Source organism: Trachinotus anak, unplaced genomic scaffold, assembly GCF_046630095.1.
Source record: "Trachinotus anak isolate AG129_WGS33_773 ecotype Australia unplaced genomic scaffold, CSIRO_AGI_Tana_v1 ptg000003l, whole genome shotgun sequence".
Lineage (NCBI taxonomy): Eukaryota > Metazoa > Chordata > Actinopteri > Carangiformes > Carangidae > Trachinotus > Trachinotus anak.
The window spans coordinates 22,131,100-22,155,748 of NW_027273854.1; the positions used below are offsets into that span (position 1 = coordinate 22,131,100).

At 39.7% G+C, this 24,649-nt stretch overlaps 1 protein-coding gene across 2 annotated transcripts; it reads left to right on the forward strand.

Moving 5' to 3' along the window:
• Positions 1 to 8,734: 8,734 nt before the first annotated feature.
• LOC139618557 (ral guanine nucleotide dissociation stimulator-like 1) lies at positions 8,735 to 24,649 on the forward strand. Of its 2 annotated transcripts, none has more exons than XM_071474565.1 (17): positions 8,735 to 9,111; positions 11,968 to 12,257; positions 13,194 to 13,238; positions 13,376 to 13,575; positions 13,711 to 13,865; positions 13,961 to 14,209; positions 14,345 to 14,448; positions 14,841 to 14,925; positions 16,565 to 16,636; positions 17,307 to 17,393; positions 18,402 to 18,434; positions 18,766 to 18,887; positions 20,309 to 20,398; positions 20,669 to 20,798; positions 21,367 to 21,663; positions 22,551 to 22,665; positions 22,761 to 24,649. In XM_071474565.1, the coding sequence occupies exons 1-17, from the start codon at positions 9,088 to 9,090 to the stop codon at positions 22,898 to 22,900; spliced, it is 2,238 nt and encodes a 745-aa protein (XP_071330666.1). In that variant the 5' UTR covers positions 8,735 to 9,087; the 3' UTR covers positions 22,901 to 24,649. The 2 variants fall into 2 exon arrangements, with proteins under 2 accessions (XP_071330666.1, XP_071330667.1); XM_071474566.1 differs by having other exon boundaries at positions 8,737 to 9,111; positions 13,744 to 13,865.

The following is a 24,649-nucleotide window of genomic DNA, read 5'->3' on the forward strand; positions in this document are numbered from 1 at the left end:
TATTTGTGTGACCGTTTCTCTTTTAACTCCTTAGTCATTTCCTTGCTCTCGGAGTTGTCCCTGCCTGTTTCTAGTGTTGATGTTACTCTGTGCACCATAAGCTTTGCAGATGAGGCTGCACAAATATGCAAAGTCATCTACATCCTCCACTGGTTCAGCACGTGATTGGTTGCTCTGTGGTGGCGTGATGTGCATAACTTCAGTCTTTCAAGTGTAGAAGATGAAAGACTTGTTACCTCTGATAACATCTCTGAACATAGTATTTTTTTGCATCATAAGTGTCTCAAGCCCTCCAGTATAAAGCCCTGGTCTACAGGTATCTGGTGGTAGGAATTTGTCCTGTAATACTGACCCCCTCTGAGTTATACTTCTATTTACTTACCTGGACAATAACTGAAAATAGCTGTGTAAATCTCTGGCCTTGTCCAAACCTTTACAACTATATGATAAGTGTTTTATTTTTAAAGAGACTGAGAAACATCTTAAAAGTCTTTGCAAATCCACAACTGCCATGTCTGACAGTTTGAAAACGAAGCTGATATTGTCAAAATTAATTTTGGCTGTACATTCAGTAAAATGTCTTCCTACCTGATTCAGCTGACTGCACTTTTCCAACAAATAGTATGGTTCATTTCCAAGAGTTTGGTGGATGGATGCATCTATTTTTCAGGAGCAAGTTTTCCTAAAAGGAATAATTTCAACAATAAAATATGATAAAAATGAAAATGTATATTCTTATGATATATTTGGTGGTTTTGTGCTGTTTGTTCAGAGTTTAGATAAAATGAATGACAGGCCCACATGAGAACAAAGGCTTGAAACTGCTGTAAAAACAAACTACCTGTATGTCATTCTTGTATGAGAGAAGGGCAGAGAATCGGTGCTGAATAGTGATGATTGTGTGCTGTAAGAGGTTGGGATTCGCCATGCTTAGAGTTGTTAAGATTGTCGTCCTTGAGAGAGTGGATCAGTTTTTTCAACCTCAATTGAACCTACCTACAAAGTTTTCAATGAGAAAACAGAAAAAAAAAACTTCCACAGACTCAAGTTGAAGTTGAAGTCATCCCCCACAGGGGGCACCAGTGGTTTGGGGAAACCTCCTTCCTACAGAGAGCACAGACGCCTGGTCAGTGTTTGCATGATGGAGTTCATGTCTTCTCCAGGTAAATCATCATAAATGGTATCGTGTGTCATGAAGTCAGATGACATGCCTGCCCTCTCGGCCGAGAACTGAGGCTTTTTTGTGGTTTTCCAAGTTCAACAGACAGTTGTGCACGTTCATTTGTTGCCTTTCACCTGACGGACATGATATAAAACACATGCTGCTTTAATGCTTGCTTGAACATGTGCAGTATTTGTTCTTGCTCAGAGTTAAAGCACCTCACTGGAAACCAGCACAATACTGTTTACAGATACATTTGCATGTTGAACTGTTGAACACGTTCATCTTCACATTTCTAAAACTTTTTTTTCCCACAAGCTCCACCTTGATCGACACTGTCGGCTCTGGCTGTAGCTGAACATGACCATAGATTTCCAGTAATAACGATCATCCAGACTAAACAAGTTTGCTCTTGCAGGTAATGACCCAAACTGGGTCAATGAGCAGTCTGGGTTAAAAGAAGCCCACCTTCAGCTGAGTACAGTTAGCTTTAAAAAAAAAAAAAAAAAAGCAAAGTTAGCATGAAATTAGTAGTTGATCACTGAGTCTCTAACTCTACTCTTTGCAGTCAATAAGTAGTTATAATAATTGTATAATAATGTTAGCCACACATGACTTTATTTTAATTATTTCAACAAATGTTTTACTATTAATTTGAAGGATGGGGTCTCAACTGCACACCACTGTCACAGACTAACTGTTCCAACTCTACTTTTTGATGTTTACACTGAGTGAAACATTCAACCAAAATGCTGTTTTCATGACAGTTATAAATATAACTGTGATGTGTAAGGTCTTTATACAGTCTCTCCATGTGACCTGTATCTGTGCAGTGCAGTCAATTCCAGTTCATAACGTACACAGGGACACACACACGTACCTGTGACCCAGTCTCAACCATAATTTCACACCTGCTGTTCTACCTTTGACCATGAGGTGGAGTCAGTGCAGCAGAGGAGCCTCTTATCTCTGCTGCGGCTGACTCACCTGACAGGAGTGTTTTGTCACGCTTAGATTATAATCATCTTTCTGAAAAGCGTATCAGAACAGTACATGACCTGTGATGGTTCAGTGAAGCTGCTGTCACTTTGGCTCTGTGCCAGTAAATCAGGTGTACTGGACACTCTGCTTGAATTGGACACCAGATTAATCAAATTAATTGAACAGTGTTTATTCTGTATTCAGTGTCCAATAAGATCTGGATTGTAGCGAGACTCATGAAGCTGAGTCAGTGGCGAGGTTGCTACTGAGACACATATCAAGAAATAGACTGTAAATGTGTAAATGTTGTCTGATGAGGTCGTTTTGTAAAATTCCCAGCATCTTGTGGTTTAAATTGTAGTGTTAAAAAAAAAGCACTTATTGAAAAAACAATATCATTTACCATGGTGGACACGCGATGTGGCTCATCTCCCAGAAGAAGAGCAGCAGCACACCAAAGTCCTGCAGTGACACACTCCCCACTCTGAACCAACATTTGCCACCAGAAGAAGACTCGCATACGATCAGCTGCTTTTATGAGCTGATGGGGAACGCCATGATTGACATGCAGACCCTTTGTGGTCATGCTGTCGTCTCTGACTCCACTCATGCAATCAAAACTTGTGTAACCTCACTTTTACTGTTTTCCTTGTGTTTTGTTTTTTTGTTTGTTTTTTTTTGCCTGGAACTAGTTAGTTTCTGGTTTTCTTAGAGGTTGCTTCAACATGAATGGGTTGATTTTTGCTTATCACATTATACTACACTGAAAGGTTACATTCATTACATTTTTAACCTTCCCACAATAAACTCCATCAACACAATAACTTCATTAGCATCGTTACGGTTCCCAGGGAATATGATTTCATCATGTTTGCAGTCAAACAGTGAGCGGGGAGTGGAATAACAAAAGATACTGTTTTCTTAGCAGTTTTGCGTCAGAGGTCTGGGGTGGTTAACAAGGCTTGTCCCACGAGGGGTTTCTTTTATTCCAGTCTCTATGGACAAAACCTGAATAGCCTGAGTGGTCGAGTCATCAGCTGCAGAGGTGCAGTCCTTGAGAGTGACTGGTATGTACTTGATATGTGTCACTGTGGCCCTGGCAACTCCTAAAAAAATGCCAGACAGCCTTTTTGGTAATACCTCAGTATGTTTCCATTTTAAGCATTTTTGTGTTGGATAAAAGGTGATAAGGAAGGTAATGAGGTCTGAGATGTGTTCACCACTTTTCTTTCATCTGGAGACGTTTGGAGAAATCTAAAGGAGGCCCTCAACCTACAACAGCTGCTGGCCTCTGTTTTAGGTTGTATAATACAATACAATACAATACAATTTAAACAGGACAGAAATTGTTATGAATGCAAAGGCTGGCCCTGTTCTTTCTAAGGATTTTTCTATTATTTTGGTCCAATTTTTGTCCTATATATGGGATGCGAGCTAAGATACAATAGGATGTTATTCTCAACTTAGGTGCATCACTGAGGCTGGGTTGTAATATCAGTTCCTGGATACTGATCAGTGACCAAAAGTGTTTCCATAAAGGCTGATAAGGTGAACATGTTAGTCAACAAGTTGCTTATTTACACATCCAGCAGACAAGGAGCAAAATTACTTCATTCAAAGTTTTGTTTCTGTGAATGTAGGTCCTGTCTCCTTTTAGCTCTGGTTTTGGTCTCTTGAGACTCACACTATCTGGCTGTTTGCAGCAAATCCAGATATGCTGAAGTGGTGAATACACTGTCAATGACACACCTTTATGTTTATGGTTTGCCATAAAGTCCAGCCACAGTCATGAGGCTCATGAACGCTGTGAGCTTTTAAAGGTATGTGGCTGTGGTGCTGTGCTGATAAAGAACCGTCTGTCTGCATTCCTCACCACCGCTGCTGTGCGTCAGCCTTTCTCTGAAGTCTTTGAATTCCTGAATCCAGAAACCAAATGAATTCCATGAATTGTGTTTCATTTTTAGTTTGTAATTCTCTCTGATGGGAGCAGGGACTCCTTAGCCAACACTTTTGTTCATTGCCAATATGTGATATTAAATACCACAAACCTGTTCGCCTGTATTGTGGTTCAAACTGGGGCTGCCAGAGTAATAAGTTCTTCTCTGTGGCTCAATCACTTCAAACATCATAAGAGGAGATTGTAATCCCTGACAAGCACAAAGCAGACTTGAAAATATTCAGTGCTCAGCTGCTCGAGAGCCTTACACGATTTAAAGAGCTCTCAGAGGTGGACTGAGTGTGTTCAGCAGTGACATACTGTACCTGCTCATTGTGTGGTATGTAGCCTGTTCTGTCGTCATGCTAGTGTTCTGAGTTCAGTCCACTAGTTTGGTCCAGACTGAAATATCTGAAGAACTATTTTATGTATTACCATAGATCTGCAACAGACATTCATGTTCCTCTCAGAATGAATTATGAATATATATATATATATATATATATATATATATATATATATATATATATATATATACACACATACATACATACATACATGCATAGTATATATGAAGCGTATGGACATATAAAATAAAACCTATTAAAAAATGAAACAATTTCCAAATCTTGACATATATGTCTAGCTCATACAAAATGTATGTTAATATATGTTGTTTTAATACACTTGTATGTACATTATACAGTAAAATATATATTGTATTATATGAATATTTTTTATTATATGTAGATTTTACTATTTGTATTTCATATTTGTTATGAACTTCTATCTTCATGTATTCAGAGGATGTATATATGTGATAACAATATATCCCCCTTATAATATATCCCCATAAGTCATATGTTACATTTCTGGGTGGGTCAACACGTTAGCATGCTGGTGTTAGCATTTACATACAGAGCTGCTAGCATGGCTATAGACTCTTAGGCTTGTGCATATGAAGCCAAAGTTGCTCCTGGACTCAACTGAAAAATGTTTAACATCACAGGAAAATCTGAGCTGACAGCTTCTTAAAAACTAGAATCAGAACGGGCAGTATCTGCTCAAACCGTCATAAAATGCCCTTCAATTGAACTTATGCAATATATAAAAACAGATAACATATTGAAAGCAGGTGTAGGTGGGGCTCATACTGCTTGGTGTCACATTTGCCTTTACGGGCCAGGATAAAATATGATGCCATCACTATCAACAATGAGAGGCACTCAGGGGAAGAACCACACCTAAAGGCGTCAGAGGGTTCAGCGCAGTGGTGGAACTGTTCTGATAAAAAATGGAAAATAAACCTGGCAAAGAGGAAATGTGAACGTCACTTGTGTCGGCTGTTTCAGTGCTGTTGTGACAACAAAAGATTTATATATGATATTTATGGTGTATGATGCATGAATATTTAATACATTACTTGTAACCCGAGGTCCAAACACTTGGTGTTATCTATATATATGTCTTGAATAAATAGGAGCATGTAATGTTTTTGTTATCTGTTACAGTTGGAGGGAAGAGGAGGACAATACATCAGCTGTGAGGATGACGCAGAGCAAAATGTCAGACACAGGAAAGGACAGCAATGTTTCATAGAAAAGCAGGTTTGAACATTTCTGGAAAAGTCAGCACCATGTAGGTCAGATTGTGAAGTTGTTGCCTGAAACATAAACGAACACAAACACTTGGCCACGCACAGGTGACCTGGTGTTACGGCACCATGTTATTCCTGGTGCCTTTTTGTCTCTTCTTTGTCCTGTCTCTCCTTTAGCTCCGCCCAGGCTGTTCACAGGTCAGCCCTGAGATGCACCTGGCCAGTGGATGAAGGTTTAAAAGCTCTGGGGCCAGCATCAGGAGCCGGGGGTCTTGCGTGGAGTCTGCTGTTTCTGCTGCCTCTCAGCCTGAGCTTCATTTGTTTTTGGTTGATGTGTCTTTACTTTGTTTTCTGTAGTCTTGATTTTGGTATTCTGGTTATTTTTATATATTTGTGTTAAATAAACTCTGTAGTTTTTGTTTTAGAAGTGTTTTGTTGGTCTGATGTGGGTCACTAGTGGTATGTTGTGCACCCCTTAGGGCCACCCAAGGGTGGGGCATAACACCTGGGTCAGGATCTTATCGAACTGTAATTTTTTATTAGTTTGAGTAAAGATAAAATAATAAAATAGGACTATAAGCGAGGACCACAAGTCATCATAAAGTTTAATAAAAAAACAACTGTGTGGTCAAATTACAGACACACAGACAGGCATGCCATTAAAATCCATAATATTGATCAGTTGGTGGAACATTGTGGCTTTTGTGGTGTATCTCTCTTTGAGGTTGTGCTAAGGACAAAAATGTTGTGTTCTGCCTCCATGCCAGTAACATCATCATGTTTTCACCTTGCCCGTCCACATGTATCCGTCCCATTCTCATGAATGCTATATATCAGTAACATCTTGAGGGAACTTCTTCAAATTTCGACGAAAACATTAAAACATTAATATTTGCACTCAAGGACGAAATGAGTAGTTTTTGGTGGTCAAAGGTCAAAGTTCAAGGTCACTGTGACCTCACAAATGTAATGTAATATCTCAAGTTTGGATTTGGCACAAAAATCATTTGGACTCAAAAAGGAACTGATTAGGTTTGGTGGTGAAAGGTCAAAGGTCAAAGATCAAGTTCACTGTCACATCATAATTTTCTGCAAAAACACCTCTGGCCATTATTCAATGCTGTAACTCAGGAGGGGGAGATTTTGACCATATCTCCTACATCTTGGGTGATTGGTGGGGGAATACAACCACAAGGCCATAAGTCAAGTTTATCTGATGTCATTCAGAAATATCCTAAATATATTTTAGGACACTCTAAATGTATTATCAATGTATTATGTATTATGAAATAATCTACAAGGCTAAAACACTTTGGTACTTTTTGTTCTTTTGGAAATATTTGAAACATTTGAACATTGAGATGTTTACCAAAATACAAATAGAATATCAGTAATAATATTTATTTATGCAACCTACCTTCCATAAAAAAGCATGAGTGAGAGATAGAAATCTGCAGTTCCCATGATCTCACTCATAAGCCACTGTCATCTTATCAGTGTCACAGATCAGTAGAGGGGAGCGCCATGTGATCCTGGTGACAGATGATTCTTGGCTTGTGTTCTTGTATTTTAAGAAACTGTACAACCGACCCAAGGGACAACTGGTGAAAAAGGGTTAGGGTTTAAACTGAAGCCTTCACCTAAAACAGCTTGAAACAAGCAGACATGTTCTCCAGGAAAGATGCATAAACACTGGACCCAGTCCCCCTCCACTCAAAGGTCGTTTATTATTGCTACTTCATTTATTTGTTTGAGCGTCACTGCACAGAATGGTGCTTGTGTTACAGAGGTTGACACTAGAAGGAGGAAAGTTTCTCTGTGCTCGTCTTAATTCTGAATTTAAGATGTGTCAGAGTGTGAGTTTGAGTCATAAATTTGTGACATCAGATTTCAGCTTACTTGTACTGAGATTCAGTCCAGTGAAGTAGAGGACGTCTTGTTTTTTTGACAATGGTGAACAAAGTACTCAGATAATTTACTAGGGTAAAAAAATCAATACTATACTATAAAATACTCCATGAAATTCATTCATTTCATTCAGATGTTTACGTAAGAGAAGTTACATAAGTACTGGCAACGATTACTTAAATCATTAAAAGTCCTCATGCAGATCGCTCCCTGTCATTGTTGGATCATCATTACTGACTATTAATGTAGTTGGCTCAGACTGAGTCAATTTAACGGGTTTATAAAGGCTACTTCTGGGTACTTTAATCAAAATGAGAGCTGGAAGATTTTCTGCGTGCGCGCCAGAATTGGTCCAGATATGGAAATCATCATGTTGTGTACGGGCCAGATTCGGGCCATGGAGCCAGACATGAACTGGGCCAGGAGAAAACAAGCAAGTGGCCCAAGTAAGGCCCAGATTTATTTTGCTTTCTTAAATGATATAATATGAAATATTACCTCGCAGGTATCACACAGCAAGCTACTCCCTGTTAGAGGAAAATCTGACTGTTAACTAATTAAGGGAAAAATCAAGGAATTTCAAACTGACAGTTAAAATCTTGAAGACAATAAATCTTGAAGATAATGTTCGACATTTTGAGAAATACTTGTTTGCTTTCTAACTGAGAGTTACATGAGAAGATTAATATCACTCTCGAGTTCCAACAGTAAATATGAATCAACAGCTAGCAGCTTGTTAGCTTCTAGTTTAGCAGGAAGTTTATCTCCAGCAAGTCATTGGTTGCTTGTAAAACCACAAAGTGTTGTTTTTACACTTTCTACAGATGAAACAAACACATTGTTAAGTTATCCAGTGAGCTTCTTAGGTGCTGGTTGCAGATTTCGCTTTGAAACCGAAAGGCTAGCAGTTCCCCCTGTTGCCAGTCTTTATGCTAAGCTAAGCTAAGCTAGCTGCTGCTGCTTTCATATACAGAGGTGACAGAATAAACTCCCAGGTGGGTTACAGGTATTCTTCCCAAAAGGCCGAGCTACTCCTTTAAAGTGTGAGACAGGCATTGTGCAGACACACCTCCTCTCACTCCTCCTGCAGTCAGCACCTCCAGCAGAGAGCCTCCTCCCACTATTAAGCCCAGGGAGTTTCAGCCGGGCCGGACACTGTGGGAGGAGAGCCAGCGGCGGGCACCGGCGGGTCGGAGTCGCTTCCCCGCTCACAGAGAGGAGACAGGCCGCAGCAGCTCGGGTCCTGTCCCTGCTCGCCCCGACAGGGACCGACGCATCTGTATGAGGGCGTGAAAAATGTAGCGAAGAGTCTGCGGGGAAAATCGTCTTTGTGTAATTATAATGCAGGCGCGTTAATGTAGTTCTCAGTAAGATCAGTAAAATCCCGTTTTTATTATACCAAGATGCAGCCTTAGGCTTTCTGCTCCTCAGGGTGGAAGTTGAATTTCAGTCCAACATTTCCCGTCCAGATGGAAAGCAGCACTCCTTAGCCGAGCAGACGAGATGGGAAAATGGGAGTTAACAATGGTAAGTCTGCTATGATCCATGATCAATAACTCAACAAACCTTAGTTTGCAGTGTAATTTATGTCCCCAGGACTATTCAGTCCTCTCTGTAATGTGGCAGATGCAAATGATTTGTGCTTTTATTGTGAAGACATCCCTGTCCTACTTAGCTGGCTGCTGCAGTTTACCCTGTGTACATAAATAAACACCCCTCTTAATAATCTGTGTGAACTAAAATCTACCCCACAGCAAATCTGTAGTTACCTGTGGGAGTCTGCAGTCCACAGGCTGTTTGTGCTGAAGCTGCAGGAGGTCTGGCACCAGTTTGTGCCTCTCATTTATTACCATCACATTCAAGTCACACGGCTAAGCATCATATTTTCTCAAAAATAAATACCAGGCAGTCCATGAAAAAGTCAGAGGGTCAATGCCTTATACTTAAACCATCTCAGTTAATTTGATTTTAAACTCAAACAGGAAAATACATTATGTCCTTGCTCTTTTTGTAAAACCCAATCAAATGATTGATGTGCCGTTTTCCAATATCACTGACAGGGAATGTTTAAATTTAGTTTCCTTATTTTATTTGTATTATGTAAGACCTTTTCTTAGTGTGCAAGTGACAGAATATTGTGAGAAGACGTCCTGCTGGATTCTGGAAATTCCTTCAGACCAGTGGTAAGAGTTGTGAAATGACGATAGATTGGTATTTGTTTTTCAGAAAACATGCTGCTTAACCCTGTGACTCGACTGTAATGTTAAAACTTGAGAGGCACGAACTGATGTTGCGGAAGGTCAAGACTGTGACTGTGTTTACATCCCTCTGTTAATGAGTCTCTCTTGCTGCTCCATCATCTGCTTCTTCAGTCATATGTATTATTGTAGAGACCAACTAACCCTGTGGCTAACAGTTAATGCAACAACAATGTTTTGTTTTTTTGTTTTTTTTTAATGTGGATTAGAGTCAGTTGTGCTTTGCACCACCGCCACATCACTGACACAGAGTAGGACACAATGCACAGGTTCCCATCTGTGTAGTTACCAAACGATTCTAGTTTCTGTTGGGGACAATGGGGTTTGTGTGATACTGGTGAACACTAGGGGACGTCTTCAGATAAAGACATTTTAATAATCATTTGCATAAGGAGATGCAAGCCCGCTCATGAAGATAGTTGATTTTAAACAGTTTCTTTCATCCCCTCTGCAGTATGGAGCTGCCTGCTGTGTGCCCCCTACGCTGTGTGTCCAGACATGATTCAGACGCAAAATACTTATTTTTAAGATGGAGGATCATGTGTTGTTGTACAGAATGACTCAGCACTAAAAGCTTATGAGACACATTATTCTCTGTGCTGAATAGAGCTTAGAGAAAGATATTGAATATCTGCTTGTTTGACTCCAGGGAGGCTGTGTAGATTTGTAAAAACATTTGCATAAAAACCAGATGGATTAGACATTAGTCACGCAAGAGCTGTTATTGACGCCCAGGGTTATGTAACACATAAGGCAATTAAAGGGGGCACTGAAATGATTTTGCACATGGAGTTTAGTTTATTTGTCTTGAGCTCCACTCCGTGTGTGAAAGCAGATGTCTTCTGTTGCTCTGAAGGAGCTTTGTCAAGTCTGAGAGTGATGTCATTGTGACGTTATCAGGGTTATCACAGCTGGGGCTTTTAGAATAAAAAAAAACGACGGCCTGTATTACAAACTGGGGCACTGAGTTTGAAAGTTACTTAAGGAAAGTCCAATAAAAGAGGCATTATGGGAAATACAGGATCCAGCATTTCTGAGGTTTCACTCATTCTAGGAACGAATATCTTGACCCTAATTTTTTTGATTTGTAAATGTGTCTCTCACAAGATTCCCAACTTCCAGGCATTAAAATACCAAAACACTGGAGAGCTGCTTTAATGGAGGGTAAATCAAATGGCTGTCCTCAGGCTTCCTGCATGCTGTTAAAAACACAGACAACATATTGTTCAGTGGTTCCCTTTGACCAGCCTTTTTAAATTGTGTGGTGAAGCTGCTGTCTCATTATGCTACTATAATAATCTTGATCTGAAACAGCAAATGCTGAACAAGGAGCTCAGTATTCACATTGGATAAACCCTGTTCCTCTGTGTATCTTGCATTGAGTGCTGTTGAGCTTTCTGGAGGAGCTGTTGCTAAAACACTGACCGAACGCTCTCACTGAGATCAAACGAGGTCTTGTCTGAATATGTAAAGGAGCCCGCATGTTTTAAATCACGACACTTGGTGCCGAGCTTGCCTACAGTCCTCCAAGGCTCTTTTCATTGGTTATTGGAGGATGAGTGATAGTGAAGGAAACAGCTGACATTTTGCATTTGTTCTGGTATTCTGCTTTGATGCTCTAACCTTTTGATAATCCTGTATTTATCCATAAACATTCTTGTGTATGTCCAAAATTCTTGGAAATTTCAGCTCACAGGGTTGCAGGGAAATTGTGAAAATGAAAACTAAGCACAGGCTATAAACCAGCATGTAAAGTCTGATAATTACTATCATTACACGCGAACATGTTGGTGCAGTCAATGATGGTTATGAGTATCATCCAATATTACGTAGTTGTTGTGGTTCAGATGGGATCATTGTGTGATGGTGGTGGTGGTGTTGTGTCACTTGTTTGTGTGTGGGTACAGCTGACAGTTTGACCATGGAGGCTTGCAGCTATTTTTACCTCCTCTTGGCTCAACCTCTGACCCTAATGTTTTGAGCAGTAACACTACTATATATTTGTGTATCTGACCCGTATCTTTATATTTTCAAGACACAAGCAGGGCACTGGGTGGTATCCGCTCTCTCTGTCTGAGTGCTTATGTAAAACTCTAATAACTTTATCCACTTCTACCATCACCAGAACCCAGTGCAGGAGTGGGGCGAGGAGTTTGAGGATGGTGCAGTTTACGGGGTCACGCTGCGTCGGGAGCCCGTCCCTTCTGCCCCGAACCCCAGTGAGACAAATCCATGCTGCGCTTTTGTCCAGTACCGGACCTGCAAGGTGCGGCGTCTGAAGGCCGCTACCCTGGACCTGCTCGTGAATCATCTCCTCGACCCCGGCTGCCAGGAGCAGGATTACGGCAAGATCCTGCTTTCCACATACAGAACCTTTACCAGTTCCTCAAAGCTCATAGAGCTGCTCTTTCAGAGGTACTTTTCTGTGCCACTGTTTGTCCGGTTTTGTCTGTTTTTTTTTTTTTTCTTAAAGGAACTTATTTGTGTTATTCACTTCCTTTTGATACCACTCTCACGTCTGTACGGTAAATATGAAGCTACAGCCAGCAGGCAGTTAGCTAAGATCAACATACAGACCAGAAACAGGTGGAAACGGCTAGCCTGGCTCTGTCCAAAGGTAAAAAAAAATCTGCCTGCTAGCACCTCTAAAGTTTGCTTAATACCTTATATCTCATTTATTTATCAGTGCAAAGGTGTGAAAGGCTGGCAGCCATGATAGCTGTAACCAGTATTTCCAGTATTTGTGCCAAGTTAAGTTAACAAGCCTACTGGAAGTAGCCATGTCAAAATGAAATGTGGTTTTATCACCGTGTCTGGCCGAGAAATCGCCTGGCACAGAAGCCCCTGTAAAAACACAATGTTTTTTTTTAGCATAAAGACATGACAGTGGTAACTCTTGACAGAAGAGCAAATAAGCATAATTCATCATATTGACCTGTTCCTATATTTGATAGCTGAGTAAGATATTTCATTTCGTCCTAACCTTAATAAGAAAGGACAGTGTCCTTTAAACATCATGAAGAGCAACAGGTGTAAAACTCTTTTCTGCTGGATTCTGGGAAAATGACTTGTACATGCAAAGTCACCATGTTGTGTCAGGGTGTTTTTATACTTTGTTTCCCTGACAAAGCAATGCTTTCCTCTCAGCTTTGATGTAATAATAAGTACCTAGCAGGTGCTCATTATCTAGAGGCCAGCGACAACAACAATTGTGCACAGAGCGGTTTTAGGCTGTGGCTAGCATGACTTGAGGTCAGGGTAAGGACGGCTGCAGGGCAGGGACAATTAATAATTAAAAAAGTGCACTGTGACTTTTTTTATTCTGTCTTGACCCTGTTTTCATTCTTATAGAGACAGCGCCGCCTCAGATCTGGACAACGGTGACTGCTACAGGAGGTTGGTAGATGACTTTTGCCTTGGACTTCATTTAAAACACCTTTTTAGACTTTTCCGGTTAATTTCTGCCGTGCTGCCCTGGTTTACACTGTTGTTCAGATAGTTAAAATGTAATGACTCCTCCACTGCCTCCTCAGCCCTCTGTTGGCCTTTGTCCAGACGTGGTTGGATGAGTACAGCGAGGACTTCAGGGATCCTCCAGTGCACCTGGCACTCAGGCTGTTGTTGGATCACCTGAGGATCAGCTCTGCGGTGCATGACAATATGCGCAGCCAACCCAACTTCTGCTCATTGGCTGGGCAAGCTGAGGCGCTGCTCAAGAGGTTCCAGAGAGAAGGTGATCCTCCCACACATAGCATGATCCAAAGTGATAAGGCCTTTGTTGACATGCCATCATAGCTGTCAACAATGTGAAAATCATCCTGCAAAAAGCCATGCTCACTTTTTCTTGATGCTCTGTGTGTTTGTTCAGAAGCTGAGACAAATGTCGGTTCTGCCCCGACAGGTCTGGAACAAGAGGAGGGATCTGGTGATGAGGATTCAGGATGTGAAAACTCCGTGGATCAAGCTGGTATCATGGATTTCTCCGCCTCAGCCGTCGCTGAACAGCTCACCCGAATGGATTCTGTACGTGAGAGGATATTTTATGTTCCACATTTACCCGTGTCAGTTGTTTTACATGTTTGATTTAAATACTGATCATTGGTTTCCATTGCTTTCAGGCTCTATTTGTCAAAGTGGTGCCATACCAGTGTCTGGGCTGTGTGTGGTCTCAAAGAGACAAGAAGGAAAACATGTCACCCACCATCCGGGCCACCATTGCGCAGTTCAATACCATCACCAACCAGGTCATCATGTCCCTGCTCTGCCAGCCTACAGACCCCACCTCCAGTCCCACTTCCTCCTGCCGGCCTCCCACTACTCCAGTGCAAAGGGCCCGCATCATAGAGAAGTGGATTAGAGTAGCACAGGTCAGTCAAAAAGCCAGAGTGGCTGAATATAAGGCCGCATTCAGAGGCTGACTCTGTTGTCAACGCAAAACATAATTACTGGAGTGTTTGATTTGGAATTAAGTGAATCCTGAGTGCAAATTGTTTCTTCTACAGGAGTGTCGTCAGTTGAAGAACTTCTCCTCTCTCAGGGCGATCCTTTCGGCCCTTCAGTCTAATGCAGTTTACAGGCTGAGAAAGACCTGGGCTGCCGTTAGCAGGTAAAGTTGGGTCACAGCCGTTTCTATGGTCCATCTCTATGGTTGCGTTTATATCGTGTTTTACATAATTGTTTTTTAACGAGGGCATTGAACCCTCATCCAGTGCAATTCAGTGTCTTTGAAAAAGCAAGTCAGCAAATGTCTTGTTTTTGTGTGACCCATATTCTGTGTCAAGTCATGAACATTGAAGTAAGTTATTATAATGTCAAGGACAAGTGAAGCATAACTTCATGTTTGTCTTCTTTTATGGTTTAAACATCTAGTCATCAACCAAGAAGTGGAATGTAAAATTTTAACACCAGTTATTGTGAATTATGGTTAATTATTAATGTATCTGATATTGGATTAAATAGCTGTGTATTTACTAACTATGGTTTCTGTTCTTTTTGTAGAGATAGCATGGCTACGTTTAATAATCTCTGTGAAACCTTCCCTGATGAGAACTGTGTTCTAACCAGCAGAGAGCTCCTGGGGGAGGTGAGAACAAAACACAGACAACACAAAAAACAGCCTACATTTACTTCATTGTTTACAGCGTTATCCCTGAGATGCATAGGCTGTGAACCTACACGCTTATGTAAGTGAGTCAAAACCAGCTGGATTAGAATCAGTGTTTTTGGTTCATAACAAATATACTGTATGCTGTCTTCATAATTTAGCTAAAAATACTTATGTTTGTTCCACACTAGCACAAATAATAGTGTATTTATAATTTTAATCATCAAATTGTCAAATTTGCAAATGTTAGTCTAAGTTATGCTATTATGAGCTAAGCTGCTAAGTTACAACAATAGTCCATCCACAAATGCAGTATTGTTAGTTAGCAAGCTAATGTTTGTTAGCTATAAAGTACTTTGATTTCTATAGCAAAACATATTTGTCATTATGTTATGCTACTTAGCTACTAAGCTAGCCAAGCTATTAAGCTACTTGGTTATGGGAACAGTTCATACAGAACTACAGTTATGTTAGCTAGTAAGTTATTGTTAGCAGCTCTAAACAGTTGTTAGTTTAATGATATAAATCTGTGAATTGTCAGTGTAAAATAATGTTAAGTGGTGATGCCAGTCACAGTTTAGGTAAATATTTAAATACTGTGTACCTGACAAAAGTGACTGATAGGAGGAAAGATTTCTATAAATTTCCATAAGAAAGTCACACGGTTCATGTTTGACACATCTATGCATGTAAGAGTTCATGTTTACCTGTTTCATCTGCTACAGACTTTTAAGTCCCAGCATAAAAACAAAAAACAAACAAAAAAAAATAATTACAATAAATAATAATAATATATTATTATATATTAGTGAACAGAACAGGGTATGAACTGCAGAGAACATAGTACATGTTTGGAAATGATTATCTTTCCGTTCATGGATTTTCTCCTTTAATTATTGAAAAGATTCATTTTTCAGTTAATATTTACAGTGTGTTAATGGGAAACTAGATGCCTCAAGCACATTGTGTTCTCTTTTTTCTTGTATGTAGCCTCCTTCAGGCATCTGCGTCAGAGGCGTCTTGTGTCTAGTTACCGTGAAAGGACTCTAAAGTCAATAGATTACTCTCTGTACACAACAACCAAGCAGGTGGCACTAGAATTTGCTGCTTTACAAAAAAAGTTTAAAGAGATTCTTTACTTGGAAATAATTTTAATCTTGTTGTTCTCTTCCTTTTCACTTTCCATTGTAGCTTAGTTCAGGCTCTGCCTTTTATGAAGGAAACTTTTATCTATGTAAACACAATCAGTCATACAAATGCTATTTGCTGTTTCCAAAGACAGATAATTACATAATAATAATACAAAGACTTAAGAGGGTTGGAGTTGCCTCCCTCCCTTTCACAAGAAAACTATTAAACAGGATGTTCAAGTTAATGTGTAATAAAACCTATTCATGCATTAAAGAATTTGTTCATAAGCCACTTTAAATGTTGCTCATATGCGCATGTACATGATGTGCATTCATATAATTGACTTAAAAATAAATGCACATGCATGCAGATGTAAAAACAAAACAAACATGTTAGATTATTTTAATCACCTATTTTTAAATAATGGGTCAATGTATGTGCCTCTAACCTTAAACTGAATATAGCTCTGTCTGACCCTCTCTGCCAGGACGGAGGCCAAGCGACGGTGGATAACATTTCTCCAAAGATAACCAAGCGGTGTCGGGTCCTCAGACAGATGGTAAGCCATACCTCCAGATGAGAAAAACGCTGAGATGTTTTGAAGACAGGACATTAGGCCCAGTCCCACATATCACTAAGGTCTAGTTCAACCGAAACACTGTCAGCAGCAAACTTTCTTTTCGTGCCACAGAAAATGTGCTATTTTAGACTTATAATGTTTCAAAATATCATCCTTTTATCATGTGCTATTGTCTCGGGGTCATTTTACCCAAAGCAGGGTTAATTTCAGATTTTTAAAAAGAAACATGCAAAATCCCTCCCATATTATACAACTCTAAAAGCCACAAGAGAGCCAATTTCCCACAGTGTGGGTGGAGTATCTCTGGCATGGCAGAGGCCCAAACCTATCTTTAGCTGTGGTCGGTGCTGAACAAGTTTCAAATGGCTTCAGATCACCAGGATTATAGGATAGTAATAATAGACTTAACTGGGGTCTTTTATAAGTCATATGCACATTCTCCAGGGCTGTAACATGACCCCACAGTGCTGCTAAATGGGACATGCCCTGGGTGAATGTCGTCCAGTCTCAACCCATTCAAAACAGTTAAAAAGAAAAAAAAAACAAAAAACTAATGACTGGATTTGAGAGACACAATTGAACAGATACAGCAGCGCTGGAAACTACCACTGTAAGCCTAGTGAGCAGTGTGCTTCATGTTTCTTTGCAGAGTACCTCCAGCGGGGTGGTTCCTTACCTGGGTACCTATCTGACTGTCCTCACCATGCTGGACACTGCTCTGCCGGACACTTTGGAGGTACATAATGTAGCTTGAACAATTCCTCTGTATAATACTTGTCTTTCAATGGTTAAGTATATACTGTGCAGTAAAACGCCTTTTTACTGCAGTACGTAGTAGTGGGTAGTGGTGTAACGATTCTGAAACTGAGACTGAAACCACGATACAAACATCCATGATACCATCTTCTGGTATCACAGTATGTGATAGCAATACATGAAATAAACAAATTTATTTTAAATCCATCATTGCTTAGTTCCATTTACAGAAGGAAAAATCCATGAATAAATAGAGTTTTAGCTTGAGCGAAGGCTAGCTGTGGCTATCTCATCAGCTAATCAGTTACTTAGTTTTTTTGTTGTTGTTGTTGTTGTTGTTGTTGTTGTTGTTGTTGTTGTTGTTGTTTTTTTTTTGTTTTTTTTTTGTTTTTTTTTTTAATCTTTATATCTTCATTTTTCATTTTAGTTTTGATGGTACTGCAAGTTTTAAAAGCAGTTTTCACTGAAATAACAGGTTTATAAAACAGATGTTAAAAAGTCTGATTCAGATTCTCACCTAATTTGATCAAATATATAGCTTTGCCTTTGTAGAGCTGTATAACCTCTCCATCAGCATCCGTAACTGGTGGATGAATAGTTAATGATTGATAACACAGTACAACATAGAAGTTATCATATTTTATAACACGATGACATGTACAGTATGTACACATGTTCCAAAGACTCAGGTTTAAAACTGATACCAGATGTGTTTGAGGAAGGTTTATTCTTGACCTAGTAGTTTTCACTAGTATTGTGAATTTATTATTCATGAATAAATAGACACTTTAAGAATTCTACATATATAATAGAATAAAAAATACATAAATAAATACTCTATTTCATGTTTATGTAAAATATAAAAGTCGTGAAAAAACATTTTTTTGTTAAATAAACACTCATGTTTTTGTTCATTTTTTTTTGCAGTTAATCTTGCAGTTAATCACTGATAAATGCAATAAATACTGTATAATCTATCTTTTGACAGGGTGGGCTCATAAACCTTGAGAAGAGGAGGAGGGTAAGTGGTTCCTCTTTGTCATCTTTTATGCATTTCCTTTTATTTATTCTTTTTTTTCACAATAGTCAAAAACAAAGTACAAAGGTGTCCACATAACACAGAGGTAAACAGAGCGGGTTGGACATTTTCAGACACTTTTTAACATATTTTTGGTGATGCTTTTTAAACATTTATCTTCACCACAGCTTTGTAAAGCTTAAAAGTCAAAGGTATTGTGCTGTATCACCCTGTCGCTCCAAGCGGCTTATGAAACCACATAGATGACAGGAAGCAGAGCACCTTGCAGCATCTGTCACTCTGTTTATCGACTGACATTTATCTCTCCCTACAGGAGTTTGAGGTTCTGTCACAGATCCGTGTGCTGCAGGCGTCCTGTTCTCAGTACAACCTGCCCCATCACCCCAGAATTGCTGCCTGGCTGCAGGGTTACAAGCTGCTCACTGACCAGGAGAGGTGAGAGGGAAACTGTGTTTCATTTCCTCAGTCAAGGAAAGCTTGATAAAAGCCCCATAAAAATTTGGTAGTTACATAATCTTTATTACACAGTAAGAATGTCATGTTCAACTGTTATATGGCATCTGAACAATTAATCAGCTCTTGTTATCAGTTGAATCATGGAAGTAATGCTGCCACAGTTTGAGCGTTGTCGTAAAGAAACCACTGGTTTGACATTTATAATGCAAACATTCACATGACTAAACTCTGGTAGTGCTGCAACTTACAGTCCAAACAGTTCATGAAGTCTTTGTCTTATGTTTTAAACCTGAGATGGTGGGAAGTATGGAGCCTCCTAAGGGTCCAATATTAACTGTATGGCATAAATAATCAAATAAATATTTTTTGCATTTCTGAAATGATTTAAGAAATGAATAGATTGTAGTGTATTATTATCGAATGTTATTCCTCTTTTCTTATTTTCATGTTAAATAAGTTGTTTATTATTAGACATATTAGACATAGTATTAGACATCATTTTTATTTTTTATTGTGTACATTTTTAGTTCAAAAGTCTGTTTAAAGGAGACAATTGTAAATGTTCCTATTGCTACATAGCCAACCTTACCATTAACAGTTTTTTACTTAGCAGTCTAGAAGAAACATTGCAAGTTCAGCTTCAAACTTTATTACTTACTCACCAAGAGCTGTATCCAGATGTGGAAAATGTCAATTTTAACTCTTTTCTCTATCACATCTTTCCTTCGACTGAAGTTAGCACGCTAACCAGGTAGCCCCCACCCATCAGCCTGAAACCTGCCCTGAAGATGTAGCGCTGCTCAGAGGGTTTATTATAACCTCTTGTATTGTAAATGCAACGCTGGCAGAAGCTCTTGCTCAGCGACGATCACCACCACCCACTACTAGCAAGAAACCACGATCAGCGGCGGATAGCAGTTTTAATTTACATGTAATAAATTACATAATGGTATTTTCCTCACGACACTTAATGTCACTATTTATTTCACAATGTCATAAGAGTGGTGGGTTCACTCTCATCTTTCAATCACACATCTCTTAAGATAGTTAAGCTCTTAAGCTAGCTTCAGATAGCACAACAAGATTCAAAGTTATTTTGAATCAACCTACTATTGACCATCTATTTAATATTACTAATATAACTGTTTGGGGCGTCATATTGGAGATGTCAGTAAAATAAAAAAATAAAAAACATGCACAAAACTGTTGTAATAAATTTGAATTGACTGAAGAAAAAATTAGTAGCTAGCATGAACACTGTTGGCTAGTTGATGCTAAGATGGCAGTTACTGTTAGTTAGCTAGTTAAAATATGATAAAAGACATATGTCCATTAGCTCTTTAGGTACCTCTAGACGGGACAGTTTTTGATTGTTAGTGTTCATGTTTGATATGTTTCAGCTATGAACTGTCGAGACAGCTGGAGCCTCCAGTCGACCTCTGTTCACCAACTCTCTGGAGCCACCGCACACTTACAAAGAAACTCTCCAGGTGAGTGTTGTGCTCTGGTCTGATTTGAATATTCAAACACACAGAACATGCACATTTCACTATGCACACAGACCTGCACACAACACTTAACACTGAAGTCGCAGTTGGTACAAACAGTATTTGCTGATCACTTGTGCCACAATATATATTGTGTTGTATGCACAAAATAGATTCTACAGTCTTATAAAATTATAATAACAGCTTTATTATCACAGAAAGAGTTTTGTCTGGTTTTTTTGGTACAAGCTCAAGTTAGATGTCTGTCCTCAGTCTCCTGACAGCGAGCGATGGCTCTAAGAAACTCCCTGCTGACCAGATCAGCGTTTCATCTTCTGGATCCAGTGGATCTGAGATGGAGGATCTCTCCTCCCCAAACTCAGCCTGCTCCATCAGACTGCAGGTAAACAGCTGTGTGTGTGTGTGTGTGTGTGTGTGTGTGTGTGTGTGTGTGTGTGTGTGTGTCTGCTGCATTGTCTCATAACCTTGTTTTCTGTCCATCCTTTGTCCTTTATTGTGCGAACAGTGGTGTCTTTGTGGAAAGCTTTGTCATGCTCTGCCTTCATCAAATGGGTCCCTGTGTTCAGCACAACATCCACTATTTACACTGTACAAACAATCGTCCTGTTTTAAGTGGCCAAACCAACCCTCAAGCATTTCTAATGAGAAGTAAAAGGCTTTTAAAACTGGGAAACTTACATAAGCTCCCTTCACAAAAGATCCTCTTTTAAGGGTTGTAGAAACTAGCGTGAGCCCTCAACAAGTGGAATTTCAATTGAGCAGCTCCTTGGCTGAGCTGGAGTCGGGTGTGTTTAATGGTGCTCAGTTCTCACTGCTGCACAGTGGCTCAGTAGCTTAGTTGTTCCTTGTACAACAATTTCTAAAACACTACAGATGCTTTGACAATATTCCCTGTAGCACTCATTAATATTCCTTCTCTTCTTTCGTTCTCCCTCTCTTCTTCTCTTCAGTCCTTTCACAGCTCATGCAACAATGTGTCTGAGGCCTTCTCTTCCTCGTTGCCCTTCTCTTCCTCACCCTCTCCCTGCTCCTCCACGACTTCCTCTCCAGACTCCCCTACTCCCTGCAGCTCCCCATCCTCGTCATGCGGCGGTGCACGGCCGAAGCCTGCTCAGGCCTCTCACCACAAACGCTCCGTGTCCATGACCTCCCTGCCTGTGTACAACCGTCAGGTGGCTGACTCCTGCATAGTCAGGGTGAGCGTGGACCTGGCCCAGAACAATGGCAACATGTACAAAAGCATCATGGTGAGTTTATTCTCAAGTCCTGATTTCAAAATAATAGGTCTTAACCACAAATTATTTGAGTGTTGCAAACATTTGGCTGCCCAAGTGCATTACTACTTAATTTTAAGTTTGAGGAAGGCTACTGGGAGTATTTCCATTTCCGTCTATTAAAACTTCCGTCTATAGTGCTTACTACTTACATACAAACATATGATGAGCTTATAAAATGTAATGCATCGTTTTAGATTAAACCTCATAATAAAGTAGTTAAAATAAGCTTCAACTCAACCAACTTCTATATTTACTGAAGGTTTATGCTTTTTTCAGTAGCATTCCTGCTTTTATTTAAAGACAAGAAATGTTTTAAGGCCTCCTCTGCTTGGAATAATAATTTGTTTCTAATATTTTTTTTTTACAAAAAAGTTCAATTACCTCATTAAAAAAGGATAAAAAATTGCATGTTCTGCTTCTCTCGTGTTGAAAAGAACAGAACATACTGTATCAACATGCAAATATTTTTCGTCTAAAATGTTCTGGACAAAAAAAATCTACTTCACTCAAATTCCTGCATCACAGTCCTGTAACTTGTTATATTGACTTTTAAACTAGTTGTGCTGTCACAAAATCATGCTCGCACATGCACGTGCACAGTGAAACTTTCCTCTTCCAGCAGATGAATGTGAAAACAAACTTTGCATAAACATCATTCTTAACAGTGAAGGTAAAAAGATCAATAAGCAGAATGCATTCCTACGTGGCAGCAGACTGTAATATAAGAATATAAACACTTCCTCCACTACTGAGCTACTTTTTCAACATTTGAATGAAGCAGCTGGTTAATGCACCTTAGTTAAGCACAATGTTGTAGCTGATTTTCTCAAACAAAAACTTCCTTCTGTCTTTTATAGTTAACCAGCCAGGACAAAACTGCTCAGGTGATTCAGAGGGCACTGGAAAAGCATCACCTTGAGCACATGGACTGGCAGGAGTTCACCCTGACGCAGGTCATCTCTCAGGAGAGAGGTCAGAACAGAATGACTTCAAAAGAGTCCTTGTTAAAGTGCAGAAAAAAAATCAAACACCTCTTATGACCCTTTCTCTTGTTTTTCTGTTTTCAGAGTTGCTCATACCAGACAAAGCAAACGTCTTCTACGCCATGTCCACAATGGCAAACTTTGACTTTGTTCTGCGGCAATTCCCCAAAGGCCAGAAGAAACCACTGAGGGCCACATCCAGCCTCGGACGATACACAAAGTAGCACCTCTAGTCTCCTGGGACGTTTCTGGAAAGTGGGCTTTATTTTTCTTAATAGTTGTTTTACGAGAAAAGTACCCTCTAAGAGATCAGCTCTCCTTTTACATATTCACCAACGAGGTGAAAATGTGACTTTTTTAATGTGACTGACAAAATGATGCAGAAGCACTTTATGAAGAAGACGCAGCAGAAACTGATGAAGCTTAAAAAACACCAGGATGGGACATTTATTGCCTTTATTTCCTGTTGAAATAAACTGCATATGAATCCAACCATTAAACCAAAAAAGAAAAAAAAACAACCCATTCCTTGACATTGTCATGAGGTGTGTTGGGAAAAGATTTTCTCTCTGAGTCTGTTGCTGATGTCACTGCCACTATGAGGATGGACACAGAAACACGCTCCCCCAGAGAGCAACACGTGCCAACATCAGTGACCTATTAATGCATGTACATTGAGAAAGGACAGGCCGTGTCCCCACACAGCTGGGTGCCATTAATAACCTGTGTGTCATCAAGGGAATGTGGGTCAGATGCTGCATGAAGGGAAATGAACTCCTGGGGCCCCGCGGCATGTTGTCAGCCACTTGAGATGAGATAGCCCAGCGTCCTTATGTGTCGCTGTGCCTGTGCCATCTGAGGAGTGGGTGGGGACATTCTCACCAGGGATCGCTGTGTTCCCTTGGAGTTTCAGCACGGCTTCTGTGATACTTATCGTGTGCGGCTGGCAGCCCCGACTGGAAGGATGACATTCCTGAACTGGCGTAACCATGGCAGCAGAGACTTTGATGGATGGGGATGTAAATGGCAAATGGCTGCTGTATCTAGATTAGACAACAATAAGGGTGAAATGTTAATGTTTGTGCTATGACTAAGCAAGTTGACTTCTAGATTTTAGATTTTGTATTGTTTTCATATTTATTTTCACCTTGTTCCACTGTGGTTCACTTTGAATGCACCTTTACTTGATTGACACGTGATGACTCACTTGGAGACTTTAACTTGTCACCTGATTGGCTGGAAAATGCTTTTCAAAATTGAATTTTCAGATATTTTTATTTTGCAACATGTTTGATTAGTGTGGTTGAAATTTAAAAATGTCTTATTTTCTGATGAATACTGAGAATATCTAAAATATTAATGTTTTATTTTTTACTTAATTGTGTTTAACAAGTTGGTTCAGACATGTGAAGCCTGGATGTATCTGGTGCTTAAATGGCTTCACCTAAAGCCTAATGAGGAGTCTTGATGTGATCATTTCACTGACATCAACTGACGCCAACACTGTAACGAGATAGTTGATAATGCTCATATTTTCTTACAGTTAAAGTTTCAGGGTGTATTTGCAAAGAAGAGTTATACAAAGAACAGACAAAAAAAGTTTTGACTCCCGGATGCGGCAGAGGAACTTGGAGCATCTGGGAATCCAGAGCTTTGCTCAGGGGCGTACATTGCTGTCGAAGAAAGAAACGGGCGTCTCATTGAACTCTTCAACCCACATTTTTCCTCTTCACTTTCTCAACAGCTTCCTTCTCCTGACACTGTGCAATATCCCTTCTCTTATCAACTGAAACTTGAATAGATAGTATTTCTTGGTTTTTTAAAAAAACTGCATTGTTCAGTCTTTTTTTAATGAAGATAATGTCACAGTAGTAAAACAAAAAGGAATAAACTGTTTAAAAAGAAAATCCAAGATTGGAAAGGCTTTTCCACCCTGTACTGACATCTTTCTAATAAAGGAATTTTTCAATTTC